At 30.5% G+C, this 22,717-nt stretch overlaps 1 protein-coding gene across 1 annotated transcript in view; it reads right to left on the reverse strand.

The window, feature by feature from the left end:
* LOC145313565 (transcription factor MafF-like) overlaps positions 1 to 22,717 on the reverse strand; it is a 129,333-nt gene that overhangs the window by 1,857 nt on the left and 104,759 nt on the right. Inside the window, exons 8-10 of the mRNA XM_080153023.1 lie at positions 3,263 to 3,304; positions 2,825 to 2,912; positions 1,646 to 1,708 (exon numbers count right to left, since the gene is read on the reverse strand). Of these exons, the coding sequence (XP_080009149.1) occupies positions 1,646 to 1,708; positions 2,825 to 2,912; positions 3,263 to 3,304 (193 nt within the window). The remainder of the gene's footprint in view (positions 1 to 1,645; positions 1,709 to 2,824; positions 2,913 to 3,262; positions 3,305 to 22,717) is intronic.

The following is a 22,717-nucleotide window of genomic DNA, read 5'->3' on the forward strand; positions in this document are numbered from 1 at the left end:
TCATCTTTGAAAGCTCATGCAAAGCAGCAAGTCACATAAAGAGGGAAAGAAAAGGATTAATATTAATGTTCCTTCCTTATGAAATTGATATTTTTTTACTTTTTTCTTAATAGTTTTCACAAAATTATATATTGTTAAAGTCAAAATGCATTTTATTTCTTTTGTTAAAAAAATATGTTTAAAGCCTGCTATTTATTATAATGTACAAACACTAGATCATGATTGATTTTTATTAAAACTAGGTATGCTGGCTGGCTTGGTAGATAAACAATAAAAAGAAGATACCCTGCTCACCTTCTCCATCAAAGAAGATAATCAAATATATACATTTAGGTAGTTGGAAGAAGTACAGCTTCTCCTTATATAAGGCATGTGCATATATAATTAAGTTAGGAAATTTTCTATTCTTATTTAATGTACAGTGATTAATTTAAAATTATTATTATAATATGCTGAAAGAAACATAGAAGAAATATATGAGTAGCGCAAATTTTTGGACAAAAAAAATCTTTTTTTAAAATGCACAAAAGTTGTACAATTTAAAAATGAATATTACATTTTTGTTAGTTGGCTTATTTAAATTTCAACAGGTTTTATTTTTTTATTATTTGTCAAAAAATAAGGAAGACGTAGCGAAGTACGGACAAGTTTTAATTTAAGAGTAGCTGCGCTGAAAAAAATGAGGTTATGCAATGTTTTTTTTTTAATGTTTTTAATTACATTTTTAATAAGGCTATAAAAGACAATGGTTAAACAGATTGTCATGTTTAGCCCCAAGGGGAATGAGAGCTTTTTTATGAATATTTTTAGGCATTTTCCATCAGGTTGCATTTGGACCACAATCAAACCTTTAGAAGAACATTTTTTTATTCCTATTTTAGGTTTGGTTAAGTAAAGAGTTTTTTTAGTGTTTTTTTATATTGACTTTATTTTCGTTTAAATCTATGATATCCATAAAAAAAAATAAAAGACATTTATTAGCTAAAAAAAGTCTTGTTTGTTTAAAATGCAATATATCATTTTTACATCTTGATGAGGAGAAAAAATTCAGCAACGCAACCAAAAAATTAAGGCTGAACATCTTTTCTTCATAGGGTTTTTTTATTTGATTTTATCAAAAGTCATCAGTTTGGAAAATAATCAACAAATAAAAACGCAAATAAATTACACAAATTACCCAAAGCTCTTCACTCTAATTTAGTTGTGATTTAATATTTTCAAGTTAATCATTTTTTCCCAGTTTTTAGCAAACGAAAATTTTACAACTGTGTAACTTACGAAAATTAAGTAATTGAACTATTTATGCTCTAATAATTATATAAATTCAGTTGCATCCAAAGAAGAGAAAGGACAATCATGATTAATTTATTCTGCAACTCCTTTTGCCCCCTATATTTACTAGAGACAGTAATAAAGAACTTCGGATAAGATTATCTTTCATTATCTTTTCTCTTTTTCATATATGTAAATCTCTTCATAAGAACTTGAACGAAAAAAGGAAAGGTATCGCATTTAGTAATATTTTTTCCATATAAAAATATTAACTTCATAGAAAAGAAAAGTTTTTAAAATAGCTTAAAACCTGCCCAAAGATCCTCATTTATCATCTAGCTGTTTTAAAGATCTTATAAAACAATAATATTACCTTGAGAGCATCAAATTTTCTGTGAAGGCTTTCCACTTCTTCCCTCAACTGAACATTCTGTTCCTAAGTAAAAAATATAACATAGTATGTCAATTAGTGACACCTTGTATGTCATTTTGTTCGTTAGTACGTCAATGGAAGTTCATTGTAGTAGCTATTTCTTTTTTAGTTATTACATTATCAGGAAAGAGATAAAAATGGAGGTTAATTTATCGAACATTGTCCTTCCGCTGAATATATACCAACAAAAAAATGTGGATTAGCTGCGCTGAAAGAATGCACAAAAAATTTGGTCTATTATTTAATATTTACAATATCTGTCATTCAAAAATCTTTAGGTATAATAAAGCTCAATCAGGAACGATTATGTCCATTTAAAGTTTTTTGGAATTAACGGGTAAATTGTTGATTTATTAAAAGGAAACGTTTATGGTAAAGGGTAGAAAATAAGAACAGGAGAAAATTAATTGTACAAAAAAGTGAACTAGAAAAGGTAGCTTAATGCTTAGAGGACAGAATTAATACTGACATACCGACACTGCTTACTTGTAGAGTAGCTTCGCTTCTATAAACGAGGCCAAACCATCTTGTGAACCAAATGTCAAACTTGGAGGGGGTCCTCAATTTTACATGCTTAATGTTGTGACTAGGGAGGGGTTGACATGGGGTGGTAATGGTTTGGGGATGGGGGGAGGGTGGTGGTAAACAATATTTGGAACTGGGACATTTATAGTTAAAATGTTGGGGGAGGAGAGGGGCTGTGAGTTGGTAAATGTCGGAGTCGTGCCAAAGATTGACAAGAAATTGCCACAAAGTTTCATTTCAAAATAAAAAGGCCAAAACTTTTGACTTTGTAAATGCATTGGGAGACAGATGAAATTTAGGCTTTTAAATATTTTTTATCTCGATCGAAATTTGTACTTTTAAAATATAGGTTCTTATGCAAAGATTTTACATAAATTCAAGAAGTTTTATACTTAATTACTTCAAACAGAAGTTGCATAATGTTTGTAAAACAAAATTATGTACTTTTCAGTTTTTTATTTCTTACAATGTTTTCTTTATTTTTAATAGCATGACTTTTATCAAGCTCCTTGTCTATCTTCAGTTGTTTTATTTCGACGTACGGACACAAAAAGATATAGAGTAGCTGCGCTATTTAAAATAAAAATTGTTTACTTGTATTTGAACCTGGAGCTTGTCAAGATCTTCAAATTCTTTTCCCTTTTCAGATTCTAGTTCATCCTTCTGCTCTAGCCTCTTGATCCTGCTCCACACATAGTAAACATTATTTGTTACCAGTACACTGCTATGCTGCTTTGGTTTCTGTCCATTCTTGTTTTATAATAATGTTTATTATACTTATAATGATAAGTAAAACTATAGTTAAATACGAATAATTTTCATTCAATCGAAACATTATTTAGAGCAGGTCTGCTTTGGATTTAACCATTCTTGCTTTCATTGTATATAAAAGGTTTTGTTTTTCAATATACTTAAAAACAAAATGCGCTATTCTAATAGATAAAAATGTAACTTTAATTTTAAAAGTTGGGGAAAGTGACTGAATATTAAAAATGTGTATGTTTAAATAATTTGAAAATAGTGTTTAATTGCCTGCAACTAGCCGCATAGCCTCGATTCTTCAGAGTTCGTCGTCTAAACAAAACAAAATATCATTAGAAACATAAAAAGATGAGATATGACTGTTTCAACATCAAAGTTTAGTTTAAATGCAATAAAATTGTGCTTCAATTCGTATAGGCTAAGGTCTTTTTTGCCTGCTTCCTTCCCCCTTTAATTTCTCAAAAGGCTCATAACCCCCATTAAAAATTCGTGTGCACTAGAATTGATTTAGTTATTCAAAATTTTTATTTGATAATATTTGATTTGATGCACAAAAGCTTATGTCATCCGGTATATCATCAAATAATTATAATTTATTACATTATAATGGGAAACCCATATAAAACAAGAATGATAAGAAGCATTGCTTCAAAAGTTTCATTGTAACTAATAGCATGATATTTTAGCTATGTTGTACACTTACTGTATGCTATATGCCTGATATTTACGTCGTTATTGTAAATAACATAATCATTAACATTTGAATTAAGACAGTAGCCTAATTTCGATATAATATCATAACCAAAGTGTAAGAGAACTTTGCTGTACATCTAAAATTGAACGATGTCTGTCCGTCAGAAGCTTTAGAACTTGCTAAATGTCTAATTTGGCTTCTGACTAGTCAAGTCATGGTCTTATTTTATCTTTTTAGTGGGGGCAAACTATCTCCAAAACAATAATACCATGTATATGATTTTAAAAAATGTTGATTTTGCAGGGGTTGGGGATTAAATGAAGTCTATAATGTTTCCCAAAATTGCACACACAAAATATTTGGATTTTAAATTGCAAAAAAATGAATTCGCAAAGGTTACAAAAATATTTTCAGGAACAAGGAAGAAAATGGCAGGGAGGGCAAGGACAAAAGTTCGTAAATATTTTGCACCCATTTCTTCCCCTTAATTATAATGAACTAGCAGTTATATAATTCCTTTATGTGATTGAAATAAAAATAAAAAAACATGATAATTTTTTTCCGCGTACTGCATGTAAGTTTGGTTTATTGCATATAGATGCAAATTTTAAATTTGTAAGCAATTTTTGGGCTTTACAATATCTTTTAAATGCACTTTTAGTAACAAAGCTACTCTATAACTTGAAAGAATGTTCGCACCTCATAGCAACATAAAAATCATCAAAAAACCTCTTTCAAGAAACTTTACATTAATAATTATTTGAAATATTTTTTTTGGGCCTTTGAAATATAAAAACAGCCAAGTCCCTACAAAAGAACAGAAAACAATTGTTAGCAGACAAAAAGGATCTCCACGATGCATATAGTTGTCTGGATTATACATCCTATACTTTTACATTTCTTGGTTCAATTCGCTAGTTTATTCTAGAATTGTCCTTGTTTTATCTTATCTCCTAAGAATGGTGGTGATAAGATGATAAAGGGGTTGGGGTAGCAAATTATCCCCCCCCCTTCCCAAAAAAAACTTGTTTTCTTTTAATCTTTGCAATTTCCTTTGGTAAATTGCAAGGCTCGGCAGCTGTGATCTAGTAATTCATTCATAATCCGCTAATATTAAGCCTGTTTGCATTATATTTTTTTTACTGAACTTATGACAGATTGCTAAATTAGGAATATGTAACGACATTTTAGAAAAGCCAGTTTCCCTGTGGTTGGTTGAGGGGTGGCTGACGCGCGGCTAACAATCCCGTGTAACATGTTTGTCTGTCATAACAGCATAATAATTGCATATATTTATTTGCTATTAAAAAACATTAGCAAACCATTTGTGGCAAAATTACTGCAACCATGTGTTTAGACAATTTTTGTGCATTTAAAAAAAATCTTTTAAAATTATTAAAAACTAACCATTTACTACTCTGTAAGGCATTAATTGTTTTTTCTTAAAAATTTTTCTTAATAACTTGAACATCTAATGACACTACGACTGTAGTCTTATGTCGATATAATTACAGCATTTTACCATTTACTATGGAACAATAGGCGATATTCCCTTTTCTATTGATAACATGAATTTTTGATGTTATTGTGTACATTAATGTAAATAGAAAGAAACCGTGCTAAACCATGTCGAATTTATGAAATCAACAGAAAAAATAATCATTGTAATTATGTCGACGAAAACAATTCTGGACAATTAACATAAACAATTTTTCAAAAATCCAATAGTCGACATGACAAGTATGTCAATGCACTTTCACCTAGTTTAACAGGTCATGGTTGGTACAGCGTGTAAAAAGGTTTGTATTGGTCACAAAAGATTCCAGGAATAAAAACACTGATCACGAAATATGCCTTCAGCCCAAATCAAAAAACAAATATCTTAGATTTTCTAAATTGTACAGCCAAAAAGGTTTTTTGATAAAATGCAACAGTTTTATTCGTCGGTAGAGATTGAATTTTGCTTTTCAGACAAACTTCCAGCTTTGGATGGGTTTCAACAATAATGAACCTTTCCCCGCCCCTAAAGTCTTTAGGCTTCGCCAGAGTAGTATATCAATATAAAAAATCAAGCAAACCTATTTTAATATTTTAAAAATAATTTTTTTTATAGTATTTATGACTAATTTTAGAGTATAAATATCTAAGATTTTTAAAGGTTTCTCAAATAATAGGTTAGTTTTTTAACATGATTTATAATTTGAACTAAACCATACACACATACATGGGCTTTGTATGAAGAAAAACCAAGGGGAAAATTTAGCTGCATTGAAAATATGTTTACATACAAATTAAGGTGTGTAAAAGGTTCGTGGAATAATCAAAGATTATTTTACATTTGGATAGGAAATTCTAAGAAGTAATGATATACTCATGTGGAATTTTTGAGACCTGTAAAGAAATTTATATCTTTTTTTGTTATTGGTGTGAACATAATTTTGCTTGTTGATATAAGAATGCTTTAGTTCTACCTTAATCCTGTGGGACTCTCTTATACCCTACTTAACACCACCTAACTTAAAATGATATGTTTTTGTGACTAACTATTTTTCCACATAAAAAAATTGCCAAAATCCTGAAATTTTCTCCCATATCCAATCTATGTAAAACTAATCAAAGGTAGAAAAAACAAAGTATGAATGGTGGGGTTAATTGACTTTTACTCCTTACAGAAAAAATAAACATTATTTTATAATATATAAGAAATTTTTATGATTCAAAAAATTGACCTTAGAACTACTAAAATCATGTTTTTTTGAATTTTAATCTTTCTAACTGAAAATTTGCATAAATTGAAGATGAAATAAGCAAAAATATCAGAAATAAGGACATGGAAAAATAAGACATTTCATGTCGAAGTTCTCCTCCTAGTTAGCCCATGTATGCCTATCAATCAATTATATCCATCCATTCTGTTTATAGAATACTTGTTAAAACCTAGGTGCTGCCGTTAAATCGACAATAGTCTATACTACCAGTGTTTTTTTCATAACGTTTATTTCAACTGACGACTTCGCCAAGAGGGGATAGGAGCAACAATTATTTTTGCTAAAATTTTTTTTTTAATACTATGGTATTGTCAAAACAAAGTATTATTAAGCAATTTAAATATTTAGTCATCATCATGACAAATTCTATTAAATACCAAAGTCGAAAATAACACAATGCCTAGAGAATCAACAGGGATGGTTTCTGCGTGAATGCCGCGTTCATAAAATTTTAAAAATAGCACACAGTGCAAAATTTTGCGCACGACAGGGATACATATTACACATTAACAAAATCTTATTGCTGATCCTTATCATAAAACGAAACGGCAGAATGTTAAAGGTGTTTTTAATAAAATCTACATGAGCTTTTTGCAAATTGCAGTTAAAATATTATGCTAAAACTGATTATATCTGTAATGTTTTAAAGCATCAAACTCAAGGCTTTGTGCCTTTTTTTGAGTGAAAATTTCTCTTGTCTAGGTTCCAAAAAAGGCACCAATAAAAAAGATCGTTGAATGTGACATGATACATAAAGAGAAAAAAAAAACAATATTTGTACTTTGTATAAAAAAATTTAATACAAATTGGTGGCTTTTCCTCTGACATCATTTTCAGCATGGTTTTAAAGGTCTTTCGTGTCCCACCAACTCCCGTAAAAAAAGGCTAAAACCTGCCCATTGCTATTTTAAATTGTAGACCTATCATTACAGCAAAATTAGATATCTAAAGGAGACACCGAAACAATAGTGATAAAAATATAGTTTAAATGGGCTTAATAAAAAGAGTTGGGAAAAAATACGAGATTATTTTTCTGTTTTCTCAACAAAATACTTTAATTTTGCAGTGTTCTACTTATGAAAATACTTTTACTTGTACCACAGCCCTAGCCAGCTATTCAAGTATTTCATTGTAAAAAATGTTTATGGAGCTGTTAAAATATAACATAAACATACATCATAGAAAAACTAGAAATGTATTCATTCCTTCAATAGGTTGTACTGTATGGAAACAGTAGGGTAGCTACACCATAAAATAGGTTGTACTGTATGGAAACAGTAGGGTAGCTACACCATAAAATAGGTTGTACTGTATGGAAACAGTAGGGTAGCTACACCATAAAATAGGTTGTACTGTATGGAAACAGTAGGGTAGCTACACCATAAAATAGGTTGTACTGTATGGAAACAGTAGGGTAGCTACACCATAAAATAGGTTGTACTGTATGGAAACAGTAGGGTAGCTACACCATAAAATAGGTTGTACTGTATGGAAACAGTAGGGTAGCTACACCATAAAATAGGTTGTACTGTATGGAAACAGTAGGGTAGCTACACCATAAAATGACTGTAAAAAAATGCATGTATAATATTTGTTTTATAGACTCTTTTAGTATCAATGTACATATATATGTGTATGTAGGGGGTGAAAACATCAAAGTCAGAATTTAAAAAAAAAAAAAAACATTCTTGTCCTTGTTAGTAGCTACTCTATAACCAAATTATGTTAAAAAATACTGAATCCTCCTAAGTTGTTTATATATTTGAAAAAGCCTAAAATTTTATTTCATTTTTAGTGATGAGTTGCAGACATCTGGTAAAAATGGGAAATTTAGTATTATCCTATTATTTATCTAATTAAACAGTTTTACAACTTTTTGCCATTATATTTTCATTATTCTTTTATGTTATACTTTAAGACATTCTTTATTAAAAAAGCTTTTTTTTATTCCTTCACTCTTTGTGGACATAATCGTTCTTGTTTTTGTTTGTTTAGTAGGTGTTTGTAAGTTTGATTGTGTGCTAGAATATGTGTGTATTGCTTTATAAGATTTAATCTCGGTGTGGTGGCTGGGGTAAAAAAAATGAGATTAAAGCTGCCTCAAATGTGACAAATGGAATGCCAAGAATGAAAATGGATACTTGAATCAAATTTATGCGTTTAATATCCCCCCCTCAAACCCCATTTCACATTCCTATCCCACGTCCCCTAAACGGCCAGTCATGTGGCCTAAAACCTTCCCTATAAAACTATAGGAGGTTAAGAATGGTTGGTATGTTGCAAGCTTGCCAAAAATTAGCCCAGTTCTGGTGGACATAGTGTGCTATTTAGTGGCCAATTTGTCAACCCTTGGGTTCGATTCTCAAAAAAAGAATTTTATTTGCATTTTAAAAATTCATTTAAAACTAAATAAATTGACACAATTATTAATTTAACACATAAAAAGGTATCATTATTTTTCAAGGAAAAGAATTGCTAATAAAATTTTGGCAGGTATTGTAAATAATTCTCTAGACAGAAAAAATTTTAAAAATCTAAATTTAAGTCGTTTTTGTTTAAAGGTTTTATAATTAATGAAAAAAGAATGCTTATAGTAATTTATTCCAGTGAACTAGCTGACATTAATTTTTTTTGTTTGTAAATATACTACCTATTTTAAAATAAGTTTACTTTCTTTTAAGGATTGGGGTCTGTAATCTATGAGGTTTGCTCGTAGGGGCGATATAAGAATAATTACGCTAGATTCTCGGATAGTGTTACAATTTACCAGATCCATATCAGATTTATTGACAATCATTAAAATAATGGGCTGACCCATACAAATATTAAGAGCAGATATTAACATTTACATTAATAATCTGTGAACAATTATTTCACTATAAATGGTTTTTTTTCGTAGTATAATTGATTTTAAAGAATTTTAATAGGCAGTTTAAAAGGTTATGTTTTTCAATAAGCTACCTAATTTTAACAAACTTCCTGCTTTACTTTAGTGTTAGTGTTATATCGACATAACACAACAGTTACGACATAATGTCGACGTAAATATCAGGTAAAATAATACCATTTCTTCGATGGCAACTTTTAAATAATACCTCTTATTAAACAAAATAGATTTTACTTGTTTGTCAATAATAAGCTTAGCTTCATCATAGTATATTATCATTTTTGTTCTTGTCAAATCAATAATATAACGTGATCACATATTGTTAATTTTTAAAAGATGTAGGTATAGTAAAATATCATTAAATTAATCTCCATTGTCCTTTCCTTTCTGTTAATATTAATGTATAAAATATTATGTGTATGACAATATAAGAATAATTATTTATTAAACGTCATTTTTATAGATTTTTTCAACAATTAAAGCAAGTGTTTATATACTTTTATACCTACTACATAGAAAGTTCAATAAAGTTTTCATGTTCATTATTTTTTTTCGTCGACTATTTACATATACATATATATCCTTTGATAAAAGTAAAACTGACTGACATATTCTTGACATATGAACTGTTTTACAGTCAATTTCCCTTGTATTGAAATCGAATAAGTTTAATGTTGAATGTTGATAACTACTAACCTATTCAAGTTAATATCTTAAATTGAAGATTTAATACATAGAAACTAACAAAGAAATAAACTTATTTAAATTGATTTATATGCATGGCTGTAGTACAAGTACATGTATAAAATTTTTACAGCATATACTTAAAATTGAATTTGTTACAAGCTTCTCTTCTTGTATTATGGCTTGGAACCAGGTACAGGAATATAGTAACTAAAAAAAATATTTTGCCATTGACTTACTAAATAAACTACCAGTTTTATAATCCTATAATAAAAAAATAGTATATTTTTTTCTGAAGCTAAAGATCTGGGATATTGCTGATTCAAATTGAGTTTCCTGGGTGGGTTTTAAGCTATTTTCCACACATCCCCATTAGATTCCCTATAGGCTAGCGGCTAAGCAACAAATACATAATGCAGCATTTGTAATCTATAACTTTTAACGGTTAGTTTTGAAGGCAGGAAACCCTGTAAATATATTCCTGCTTTTATTCAATCAACAACAAATTAAGAGCATAAAATGTTTCTTTCAATGTCATCTCCCTGTCTGTGGAAAGTATATTGTTGTACAGCAGTCAAAGTTCAAGTATGTGATGAATATCAGTCCTCAGGGATAAAGGATATTGGGTATTATCATGAACATCAGTTCAGGGATGAAGGAATAAGATTGTAGAAATATCATGAATATCAGATCAGGGATGAAGGAATAAGATTGTAGAAATATCATGAATATCAGATCACGGATGAAGGAATAAGATTATACAAAGTTCACATAAATCACTTATCAGAGATCAGGGAGAAAGGAATAAGATTATACAAAGATCATGAATATTATATCAGGGATAAAAGGAATAAAGTACAAGTGTGTCTGGCTGAATATAAGCAACCTTTAAATTAATATACATCCCCTTTATCGCCTAATAATTACAAGCTGTCAATCAGAACATCACAAACGATGAATTTGAGGAAAGATTACTAAATAATCTAATCCCTAGAGTCCTGGCGTAGCACCACAATTTTACTCTGTGGGTAAGACACGAGCAGGCACACAAGAAATAGGGTTTCAGTGGGGTCTTAAAGTCAATTTCAAATTAAGTTTTCTTCAATTCTAATATTTGACATCTGCATTACGATTGTACGTAAAAAAAATTTTAAGACAACCCTTTAACAAAGTCTGGGTAATGAGATATAATTAAAATTCTGTTTACTTAGGAAATCTTTTTTGTAAAAACTCTATTTAAGATAAATATTTTCGCTATAAGCCTATGTTGTTTCTGTGCCTAACTATGCTATGAATCATACTACATTACAAATTCAATATACAATATATATATTGGGGGATCTAAGCATTGGATCATCTTTAAGTACAGAAACATGAACATAAAAGATTATGCAAAATTTTAATAATGCTACAAGTTAATTAACATGCCTCCTTTAAGCACCACAATTGGACCAAATCAATTAAGACTTTAAACAAATGTTAATTACTATTTACAATTAACATTCACATTTTATCATCAGGTTTTATACCCTAACAAGACCAAATTCTGTGGCCCTTTAAAATACATTCAAATCAGAAGAGAAAGGACGAGAGAGAAAGAAAGAAAGAGTAAAGTACCACCCATTTAGTAACCTTCATTCAAATAGGTATTCTCAAGGAAGAAGGGGATAATGACGTCATAATTAATCAACGCCTATTTCTGTCCTCCAATGTTTACTTCCTACAAATAAAATAACTGAGGGAAAGTTTTCCTTGCCTATTGTCCTATCCCTAAATCTATAAAACATGGGTTGGCTTACAATTTCTTTTTAGGTATTCTTTCTAAATATAGAAACAAATATGTGATTGTGTGTTGTACTTTCCCTTTGTAATACCTAAGAGGGGTGACAATATCCATAATGGCAAATTTTTAAAATGGTTTCCAAAGGGTAAAAGATACTAATATGCTCAACTATTATAATACAAGCATTAAAAAAAATTTCTAAAAATTCTTCAGTGTGCTAAGTTTGGAATCGACAAAACGACTTCTACAATGCATCTTAGATGATATATAATGGAAATTTTGCGAATTTTTGGTAGTGGTAGAATTTCGCAAATCTTCACCAAGAAAGTTGCAAAGGGTGGATTTTCAGGAATTAGGACATTGCAACCATTGAAAAGTTGTTTATCTATAAGTAATGTATCCTTGCCATGGTTTATTTTTACAGCCACAACCATGACATATTCAAAATTTGTTGGGCGGAGATTTGGAGTTCTTAAAAAGGTGGCAAGGTGGGGGGGGGGGGGGGTGTTTATGCGACATAAAAAATAGGGGTGTGGCAACAATTATGCTTGTAATAAAATAATAACCCTATTCAAATTATACTCGCAATTAAACCAATTAAATATGTCTTCTCTCATTCACTCATCTTTAATGCAACATTTTTTATGGTTCTTGTTGCACAGTACAATTTTGTACTGTTTTTATATCAACTTAACACCTAATTGATTTTAATACTTATACAATTCTAGCAATAGTTCTGTCGGCGAAAATATCGGGCTGTTTTGCCCATATAAAGACATGTTAATATATTTTCTGTAATGAAAATTGCGTAAAATATTTTGAAAAATTGCTTGACGAAAATATTGGTATATTTTCGTTAAAGTATTATTAGTTAAAGTTTAACAATGTAAATTTAAAAAATCCAAACTCACAAGGAATTTAAAAAAAAACCATTAAAATTAGCACTGCGACGCCAACTAAGAAAATAAGGAAATCTGTTTTTGCCGCCATAAATTTTGTGTAAAAATGTAGAACTTTATCCTTATCTGCAGTGCTCGGCAGTTGCGTTTGCAGCCGCGTTAACAACAGTACAGTCATGATGCCGAAACCAGACTAATAATTTAGGAGACTCAGCAGTTAAAGCAACAACTGCCAGTAAATCAATAAGCCGCAGTCGCTGCCATTTTAGCTTCAAAATTTATTTAAGGTTGCCGAGCCCTGCTTATCTGTTTTAAGAGTTAAAACAATAAAATTTTGGTATTTGAGACAGTAAAAATTTCTATGCCATTGTTTTTATTCATATGGGGCTAGATTCATCAAATATCACCCCCAGTTATTAAATTTTTAAAAACCCAAAATTAGATTTTAAGATCTTATAACATGAGAATGTTATGAGCAATATATTACATTTAGATTCAAAAGCAAAAAATGCTATATAATAATGCTTCAAATGGTTCAGTAAGATTTTAGCATTTTACTGACAATTTTAATGCATTTAAACTAAATTATGACATCAAATACAGTCTATAGAGAATAATTGCTTATTTTCAACAATCCCACATACCCCTTTCCGAAATTTTACCTTTTCTAGAAGTATTTTCTTGTATATATCATAAAAAAACCATACCTAAAAATAAAACAAATATTAAATAACATTTTCAATAAAAGTATAAATATGTTATGTTATATAAATTGTTATTGTGTAATAGTTGTTCTAATCAATAATATTGAGTGTCAGAATAACAATAAATCAATGAGAACTTGGAACAATAATTATAATGTGTCCGCTTCACCTTTTATTAAGGAATAAAAAGGATTGGGAAATGGCATAAAACTTTTTACAGAGCAGCTGTGCTACTTAGAGCTTTATATCCATAATTGTGACTTAACTTTCAGGCTTTATGACTATATTAACAAACATATATTGATATAGCTTTCCAAAGCAGTATCTACATTATATGTAACACTTATATTCGATCAGTTATTGGGCTTTAATTTTTAAATAAATTAGGTAAATAAATAGGTATGGGATTTGAGCTAAAGTGAGAATGTAGTATTAATAAAACAAAAAAACTATTATAATAAATAACCTATACCCTTAAATTAAATGAAAAACCCTACAAATTGGACCAATTTCAATGTTGATACTTAATCCATTTATTATAGAATGTATGATTTAGTAGTGGGGCATTAGTTCATCATTAGTTTAATCATCACAGTGTAGAGAGTAGCCCCCCCCCCTCCTCTCTCCCCCAAACAATGTCAAGTACCCCCCCCCCCTCCCAATAGAAGCATTGCTGTTCTGAAGCCTTCTTCACTTCCTTAGTGAAGTGTATTTCATATTTCATACCTAATCAACCACTTACACTATATACTTCACACCCCTAGGCTTCCTTCCCCTTCCCCTTTCATCAGCGAAGCTACTCTATAATAAGTGGTTGTCCGTCTGAGAGTAATAATAAAGGTAGATTATTATTTCTTGTAATGATTCCCATGCCCAACTTAACATTCTTTATAACTCAATTTGTCCGCCCGTCCGTCCGTCCACGCTTTGATAGAGGTATAAAACCTTTTATTATGACTTTTATTGAGACTAGTAATCATTATCATTTTCATTTTTATAAGCTTTGCTAGCTATGGATGTTATCATCCTTGTTTTCATACCATTTAAGTTGTTTTCTCTTGTTTGTCGTTTTAAGTGTATAAATACTTGTTTACTTCTAATTATTATTTAATTTCTCTATAATAAATGTTTTTCAAATAAAACAAACATCAAATAAAACTTTATTATTTTGTGAATTTTTACACATAATTCAAATATGTAGAGTCATATAATCTTAGGTATATCAATGTAGATAGCAATCAATCTTTATAAAGGATAGGGTTACCTACTTAAAATTTAATATGTAATGGCCAAAAAATCATGAATATTCTCAAAGCTTTGTATTTTTAACTTTCTTTTTTGTTGTGTGGCTAAAATTAGGCAGACAAGATCTTAAAGACACAAAAGACAGACAGGAGGGGGTAAAATTTAAGACTATGGTGGAAAAAAATAAACAAGAATAATAATGTCCAGAAGAAGTACAGCAACCATAAGATTCAAATATCCTTGTACGAGTTTTCTACAAGATGTGTCAATGAATATTAATAACATTTTCATTGGTGGTTTAAAAAATATAGGAAATTCATGGTTTTAGATTTTCAAATCTAACAATCAAAAAGAAATTCAATAAATGTTTTTGTTTAATGCTTAAAAGTTTTCCGTTTTCTTGGAGAATCTACACATAAAGTTTCAAACACCTAACTTAGATATCAGATAAGTAAATTACATTACTGTTAGCATGATAAGACGTAAAGAGTTGCATCGCTCCTGAGGAAAAATACATATACACAATACACCGTATTCATGAATATAAAATGTTGCAACCGGCAAAGTATAAAAATATACTTCAATCTTATCAAGAAAATCTTTGCGCCAAGCGGCCATGGGAGGGCGGAGGTACACACAACCATCCCAGAAAGAGGAAAACGGAGAAAATATCAGGTTGGGGGGTGGGTTAATTTAAAGGGAGGTGGGGACAAAAGGAAATCCGTCACATTAAGAGAAAAATAGACGCTGCAAAATTAAAAATTTTACTTTTACAGAAAAAGTCGAAAACTTTATTCAAAGTACAAAAGGTTAAATTGAATAAAATTAAATATAATACTTTTTCTGAACTTGGAAAATGCTGTCTATAAGTAGCGGAGCAGCATTATTATACAGTTATTAAAAAAAACAATGATAAGTTGTGGCACTTTTGTTCAATGCGTCATTTTAAAACTTTTAATGTGTTGAAATCAACCTACAAAGAAAAAACTTCGCAAATGTTATTTTTTTCTTTAAAAACTAATTTTTTTTCGAAAATATTATTGATCAAAACAAATGATAAAACCATATTGTCATTTTGATTTCTATGTAGAAGTAGGTATATGGAGGAACGGAAGTCAATAACGTCACATTTTGGTGATAAACTGAAATAGAATTCCGGTCCCAAATTAATACACCGAGAACCTCTTTACATTTCATCAGGGAGGAAGGGATAAATGGTGCTTTCAATATTTAAAATAATATACCCCTGCCCTTATTCCTTCAATATTTATCAGATAAGTCATAAGAAAATTAGGAGATATTAATTAATATTCCATTGTCCTATCCCTAACTCCCTGGTTGTATTTACAGTGGATGGAAAGATAGGAAGATAATTACAAGAGAGAGATAAATATAAAGATACCAAATAATGGAAGTTATTAACTCATTGTTATTTACTTTTAATAGAAACTAGTGGGCCCGCCCTTAGCATAGAGATGCCTTAGTTTAAGAGGGTGGTATTACCCTTATCATATTCATATTATGTTTATTAAATAAGAAAAAATAACCATTTTTAACTGGGATGATTCTGACCTCATAATTTTAAAATAGCGGACCATTGCAACCTCCCCTGAAAATTTTAAAACAATTAGACCTTAAACTTACGAGAACATAATAATCATTTGATTGATTGATTGATTAGCCATAGTCTCTTAGGGTTTGGACCTAAGTAGTCATGGAGTAGATTGAGACACTTTTGTATATCCACTAGGGCTATTAAGCTCCACGTTCAAGCACATTATGACTTGACCCGCTATCTCATGAGAGCTACTCATTATTACCTCACCCTCGCCGAGTATGGCAGGTGTCCCAAATTAAGTCACCGTAATGAATGACACTCTCCGCAGAGGAGCTGGGGATAAGGGTAGTACTGATATTATGTACTTGACTATTAAGTATCCAAACTTACTCAATAATCCCCTTCTTACACAACCAGGGGAAGTTGCGTGAATGTATTCAACTGAGAAATTCGAGTTGCCACATGGGGACTAGAACTCGAACTCTCATCACCGTAACTCAGTGCGTTACCACTGAGCTACGACGCCCCTTTATAATAATCATTGAATTAACGATAAAAAAAGAATCATTGAATTAACGATAAAAAAGAATCATAATCTATTTTCTAAATAAAATTATTATGAAAAATAATCAAAACAAGAAATCCTTTATAAAATCTAAAATAAATAAAAAACCTGCTTGAGAGTATTTATTTAAAAATTAAAGTGAAAGAGGGGAATGACTCGGAGAAAAACATTGCACAAACAATTTGAAAAGGTTTTTTTTGTTAACTTGAAAGTAACACAAAAGTGCTTGATGTAAAAAATCAATAACATTTATGAGTTTTCGTTTTATAAAAGTTCATTAAAAATGTTGAGTGTGTTGCTATTAAATTCTCTTAAAATGCAACTTTTTTTTATCAAAATGATTATTTTTAACATAAGAGTTTTAAAATATGATACAGTAACAAAGAGATTGATAACTTAAACATATCCCAAATTATCTTTAAGCTGCTAAATCATACAGAAATTACAAATTTTGGAATTAGAAAATAACAAATTATCTTTCACTTGACTAACCCCGTATCCCCAGATGGTTTAAGAAGATTTAAAGTCATGGTGCACAACATAATTGGTTGGGAATTTAGCCAAGCTACACTGAACACACATACAAACAAAAGTTGTGAAATCAAAAGGATGCTTGACATGACAGTCTTTTCTATTTATAAGAGGTTTAAAGTGAAAAAAAGTACAGAAATCCTAATCTTAAACCCATAACAAAGCAAGATTTAATCTAGATAAATCTGAAATAATGCAGTTTATTTAAATCAAGAATTACAATGAATCATGACAATCTACCACAAACTTAAAAATATTAAAATCCTTCCGTCCGTCCTCGTATAAAAAGCATAATTAGCATGGGAATACTTTTTATGCGTTTATGCCAGCCTTGGCTAGAACTTCCAGCCTGATAAGGATCTCCAGAAAATTAATTGAAATTATGAAGCAAAGGATTTGAGGCATGCAGTGAGTCACAAGCATGGTGTTCTACACTTTAAGATTACAGGGAACAGCTCATTCGAGAATAAAATTTTCTTCAACCAAACTTATAACCCCGGAAATTTGATTTTTGTAGCTCGTAAATATTAGAGATTATAGATTAATTTACATGCTATTATCCTATCCCTCGTTGAACAGACTTTGTTTGTGTTTCCTTTGTAGCGACGCTACTCTATGATTCCATTCAATTTTCTAGAGGCAAGTATGTTGTGATAATAATGATTATTGTACAAATAAAATTGTCGTCAATACAAGTTCTTTAAGTAACTTTTAAAAATGTTTATATGTGCTTAATTAAATCTTTATTGCTAGCCCACTTCCTAGGAACTTAATCAACTTTGTTTAAATTTAATTTGAAGTTTATTTGTGTGTCTAGGATCATTTTCCGAGGAAGTGCTAGGCATATTTGTACTTTTACAGGCTATGTTTGTCTGTTTTATAATTGTGTTTGTGTGAGTGTTAATGTTGTACATTACGTATGGAGTGCAAATCTTGGTTTTTTAAATGCAAAATACTTCTTAATTATCAGATAACCTGGGCTCTAATTAGGTCTAATTTTATATTATACATCTATGTGCATAGGTCTTTTCAGATTTTTTCAGATAAGATTAAAGCGAAGTTAAAAAAATTATGAACATAAGAAATATAATTCTTAGAAGTTAGTTAAAGTATTTTAAATTTTATTTTATTTATTATATTTTTTGGTGTTATACTATCTTTTAAGATTTTACATTTTTCATAAATGAAATGCACATTAATCACAAAACATAGTTAGACAAGGATGTACATGAATTTAGAATACGTGGATATTTTGACAAGGGAAATTTTGTCGCCAATTTCAGTTGCTAATATAGTCCTTGGTTATTGGCCAATACGTTCCTCCATGGTCAGGGGAGGGGATAGAGTAAAGTCAAAGAAGGGGGGGGGGGGTAGGGGATATCGCTATAATAGCCAGCTGGGAGAAACAATCTCTCACAACATCCACGTATTCTGGTCTTATCATCCTATTATATAAAGTAGTAAGAGTTTTGTTTGTAGCGAAGGATCTTGCTAACTGCTGAACAGAAATGGGTCTTCTTTACAGTGATTCTACTTATAGGTCCAAGGAAGGTATTAAATATTTTAGGGAGGATAACTCCATCCTTCAAAGAGAAATTGCCCCACCTCCAAATTAAGTGCCCCTAGAGTCAGCTAGGGTGTATCTGATAGTTTACTATATAGTATAAGAACCAGAGACATTGAAATGTAAAAAGGAAAAAAAAGAAGTAAATATATTATAGAATAGCTAAACTCTTTAAAGGCGAGATCTGCAATACAATAAATTCTTATAAAATAATTGGATGCACAGCTATATATTTTTTTTTTACCAGTTGACATAATTCTTGCTACTACACAGTAATGCCGACTCTTTATTATAAACAGTTTCTTTTATTTTTTTTCAAATACCTTAGCTTTTGTTTTATGCTTAACTGAATATTTTTTACATTTTTTATTTAAATGCAATTGCATCTTATATAAAATAAGTCCGTTATTTGAACTTTAATATTGTGAATTGTTACATGTTTCTTTTAATAATGGTAATTATAAAAAAAATAATTTATGAAAAGTTAAGCTAGGCGTAAAATTAGGTATTTTTGTGAGATGCCCAGCCGCTAACAAGCAGCGACAAAATCCACTAAAAAGCGGTTAAATGCATAAAACTGTTTCTTTACGACAACCCATCTGCATTACTTTTTTGTGAGCGGCTAAATGTCGTTATATTGCTGTTTATTTGCGACTGGCGAGCCCTGTATTTTTGCTCACTACAAAGGCATTTATATCTCCTGGCGGAAAAAAATGTTTTGTAAGTACTCAATCTTTCTAAATGGGGGGACCATAAATATAAAGAGGGCAGCTTGAGGTGATCTTTTAACAATTTAAGGCATTTACCCTTACGCTCCTGATATATAAAGGTGGAAAAGAACCTCATTAAAGCAACGATTTTGCTTTTAAAATAATATAATGTACATATATCCATATCTTTTAGAGGGATGTGTTTTATAGAAAAAAATCTTGGTAGGCTAAGAAAATGTAAGATGATTTAATCTTACCTCTATCATACCATTGCATTGGAAGGAAGATTAATTTACCCTTGTTAAAAAAAAATATTTACAAGCAAAAATAATATCTTCAATTTTGTTTAGGGAGAAGTATTTAACGTTTTAACCTATACACTATACATATATATGTAAAAAGTTAAAATGTAAATTTAAAATTTTTGTGGTATGTTGGTTGAAAGTTTAAGAATGTAAAAGTTATTGTAGTCGTGATGTTGCAATGAGACATGCAACAATGCAGGGGCGTAGTCAGATAATTTACAAATACAAGGCTAACTAGTGTGGGGGGGGGGGGGGTCGCGGCTCGCCTCACCCATACCTTGTATTCAACTTTAAATTTGACGCTATTAAGGTTATGTTTTAAGTTTATGAAACTAATTTGACTAAGATCTTTCTTTTGAGACTTATTTCATCTCTTAAGATTTACAGAATTCAATGTTTAGATAGATATCATATCGGCCTCTATGCAAAAATAAATTCTAACATTGAAAGACAAAATTTCATAAATAGTTATAGATGCATAGCAAACATTCTAATAAATTGAACCTTTTCTTTAAGGGCATAAGGAAAACCACAAAGATGAGCAAAGTTGTAAGAACTGACTCTCAGGTGATCTAATATAATTATAGAGTTGCTTTGCTACTTTCTATAAAGGTGTGATGTGTATATACTATAGTGTACCTGTTATATTTAAAAACTTGCTCAGCCACCCCCCCCCCCCCTTCTCAGCATAATCTGGATTTTATTTGTGTTTATGTCTGTGTGTGGGTTTTTCTGTGGGCCATGTCAGTGTAGCTGTGTGTGTGTGTGCTATATGGATTTTCTGTATGTGTGTGTGTGTATGTATGTGTGGTGGTATATGGTTTGTAAGGCGTGCTCTACATCGTGACTACTCCTGTTGAGTGAGTGATTATCAAGTTTCCCCCACATTAGAACCCCTCCCAAACCCCCCAAGAAAAATCCCCCCCCCTCCCCCCCTCCCCCCACCCCACCTACACTAAATATATATTTATATATGATATCCATAAAAGTGTGTATGTGTGTGAGTTTATGCAAAGCAAAATTTAAAATTTGTTGTGTAGGCCTAATTTAACATTAATATACTTACACACACTCACACACAAAAAACATAAATTACATGATCAAATTTTCATAAAACATTAAAACTTAATCCTTATACTTTTCAAATTTGTAAATAGCATAATGCTTTCATGAAATTTAAGACATATAGTTAATTTAATTATAATATTACTTCAGTAAATTAAACTAGAACTGTTTCTGTATTATTTAGTTTGTTCAATTTAAAAACAATGTCCTTTTTCAACTGTGAGCATTAATAAAAAGTTATCTCTACAATCTTAACATATGAATTTGCTTTGTCAAGTCCAAGCAAAAATATGTTTGGACAAAAACAATGATTAATTTTGGGATCAAGGCAGGGGGGGGGGGGAAGTTGAACCCGTGCCTGTCACTTCATCTATATTACATCATTTATCATACAGACATCAAAGGGTTAGGGAAGCTGGGACAATGAAAATGGTCCAAGAAAGGAATAGAAAACTAAAACACAAAACTGTTTCTGAAATCTACCAAACAACTTTTTGTAATCTTATTCTTTATATTTTGGTTGTAATCTACAAAAACTTTACTTTAATCTTAAACTGTTATAAAAGAAAGTATATTTGTCAAAAGACAATATCTAAAGATAATTGAAATATTTTTGCCTGTTTTGTATGCCCCATGAAATGAACGCCCTTGTTATCAGTGACAAACTTTTTACCATCAACATTGGGACAAGAAATATTGCTTGGCCAGTCAGAATGCAAATATTTGTTTGATTTCAATTTAGACATATTTACTTTTACTAACAAGAAATAAGGATTTTAGGGACTTCCAAGTCTAAGAAAGGCCAATGGGATCGGATATTGGAGATAAATCAAATTTCCAACAAATTCTATGCTAACACACCCCCCCCCCCTAGAGAAATCATTAAAAAATGTTAATAAGAAAAAGTGTTTCCATTATACGAAATGATTCTTTCTTAATATGATTTTGTTAACGAAGCATGGTAAACTTTATCATGGTTCTAATCTTTGTATGGCTATGAATTTCCCCATGAAAAAGCCATAATAATGAAAAATAGAATGAAATCCATTCCTATAATGGCATCAACCTTATAACCATACATACATAAAAAATGATTTGATCTACCTTATAAAAATACCCCCTCCCCCAACTTCTTTCTATTTTTTCCCTTCATTTTTTACACAAGGATGATAACATCCATAAGTAGGCATATGAGTATAACAAATTAATTAGAATATCAAAAACATTTATTAGTTAGGCAGACAAAATAAGTTAGACTTTGAAACAGAAAAATCTTTACAAGAAAATTCGGGTATAGTCCCTTTCGTAACATCGCACCTTATAGGGCGATTCTTCGTAATTTTACAGTAGCTTTTCTCCTATTTCTAGCCCCTGCGGGGGGCTCTAACCCTTCGGATCCAATTACCTAACTCTTTGGGGCAATCACCTAACCCAACATTACCTAACCTAACCTAAAATAACCTATAAAAAGCCAATTTAAAACTACGACGAATCGCCCCTTATGGGGCGATGTTACAAAAGGGACTATTCCCGAAAATTCAAAGACATAGGATATAAGTAGATGCTAAATAAATTACAATTTTACTGTTAGAAATTTTTTTCCAAATTGATTTAAAGAGGAGATATTAATGGCATTGAATATATAAATGTAATAGCTGCCAAAAAGGACAGGTGAAACTTTTGAAAATATGGAGTATCTTCGCTACTAAAAACCGTTATAATTTTATTGGGTGGAGACGAGAAATTTCGGATAGATATACCCA

The sequence above is a fragment of the Acartia tonsa genome, chromosome 3 (genome assembly GCF_053477335.1).
Source record: "Acartia tonsa isolate MP-2025a chromosome 3, ASM5347733v1, whole genome shotgun sequence".
Classification (NCBI taxonomy): domain Eukaryota; kingdom Metazoa; phylum Arthropoda; class Copepoda; order Calanoida; family Acartiidae; genus Acartia; species Acartia tonsa.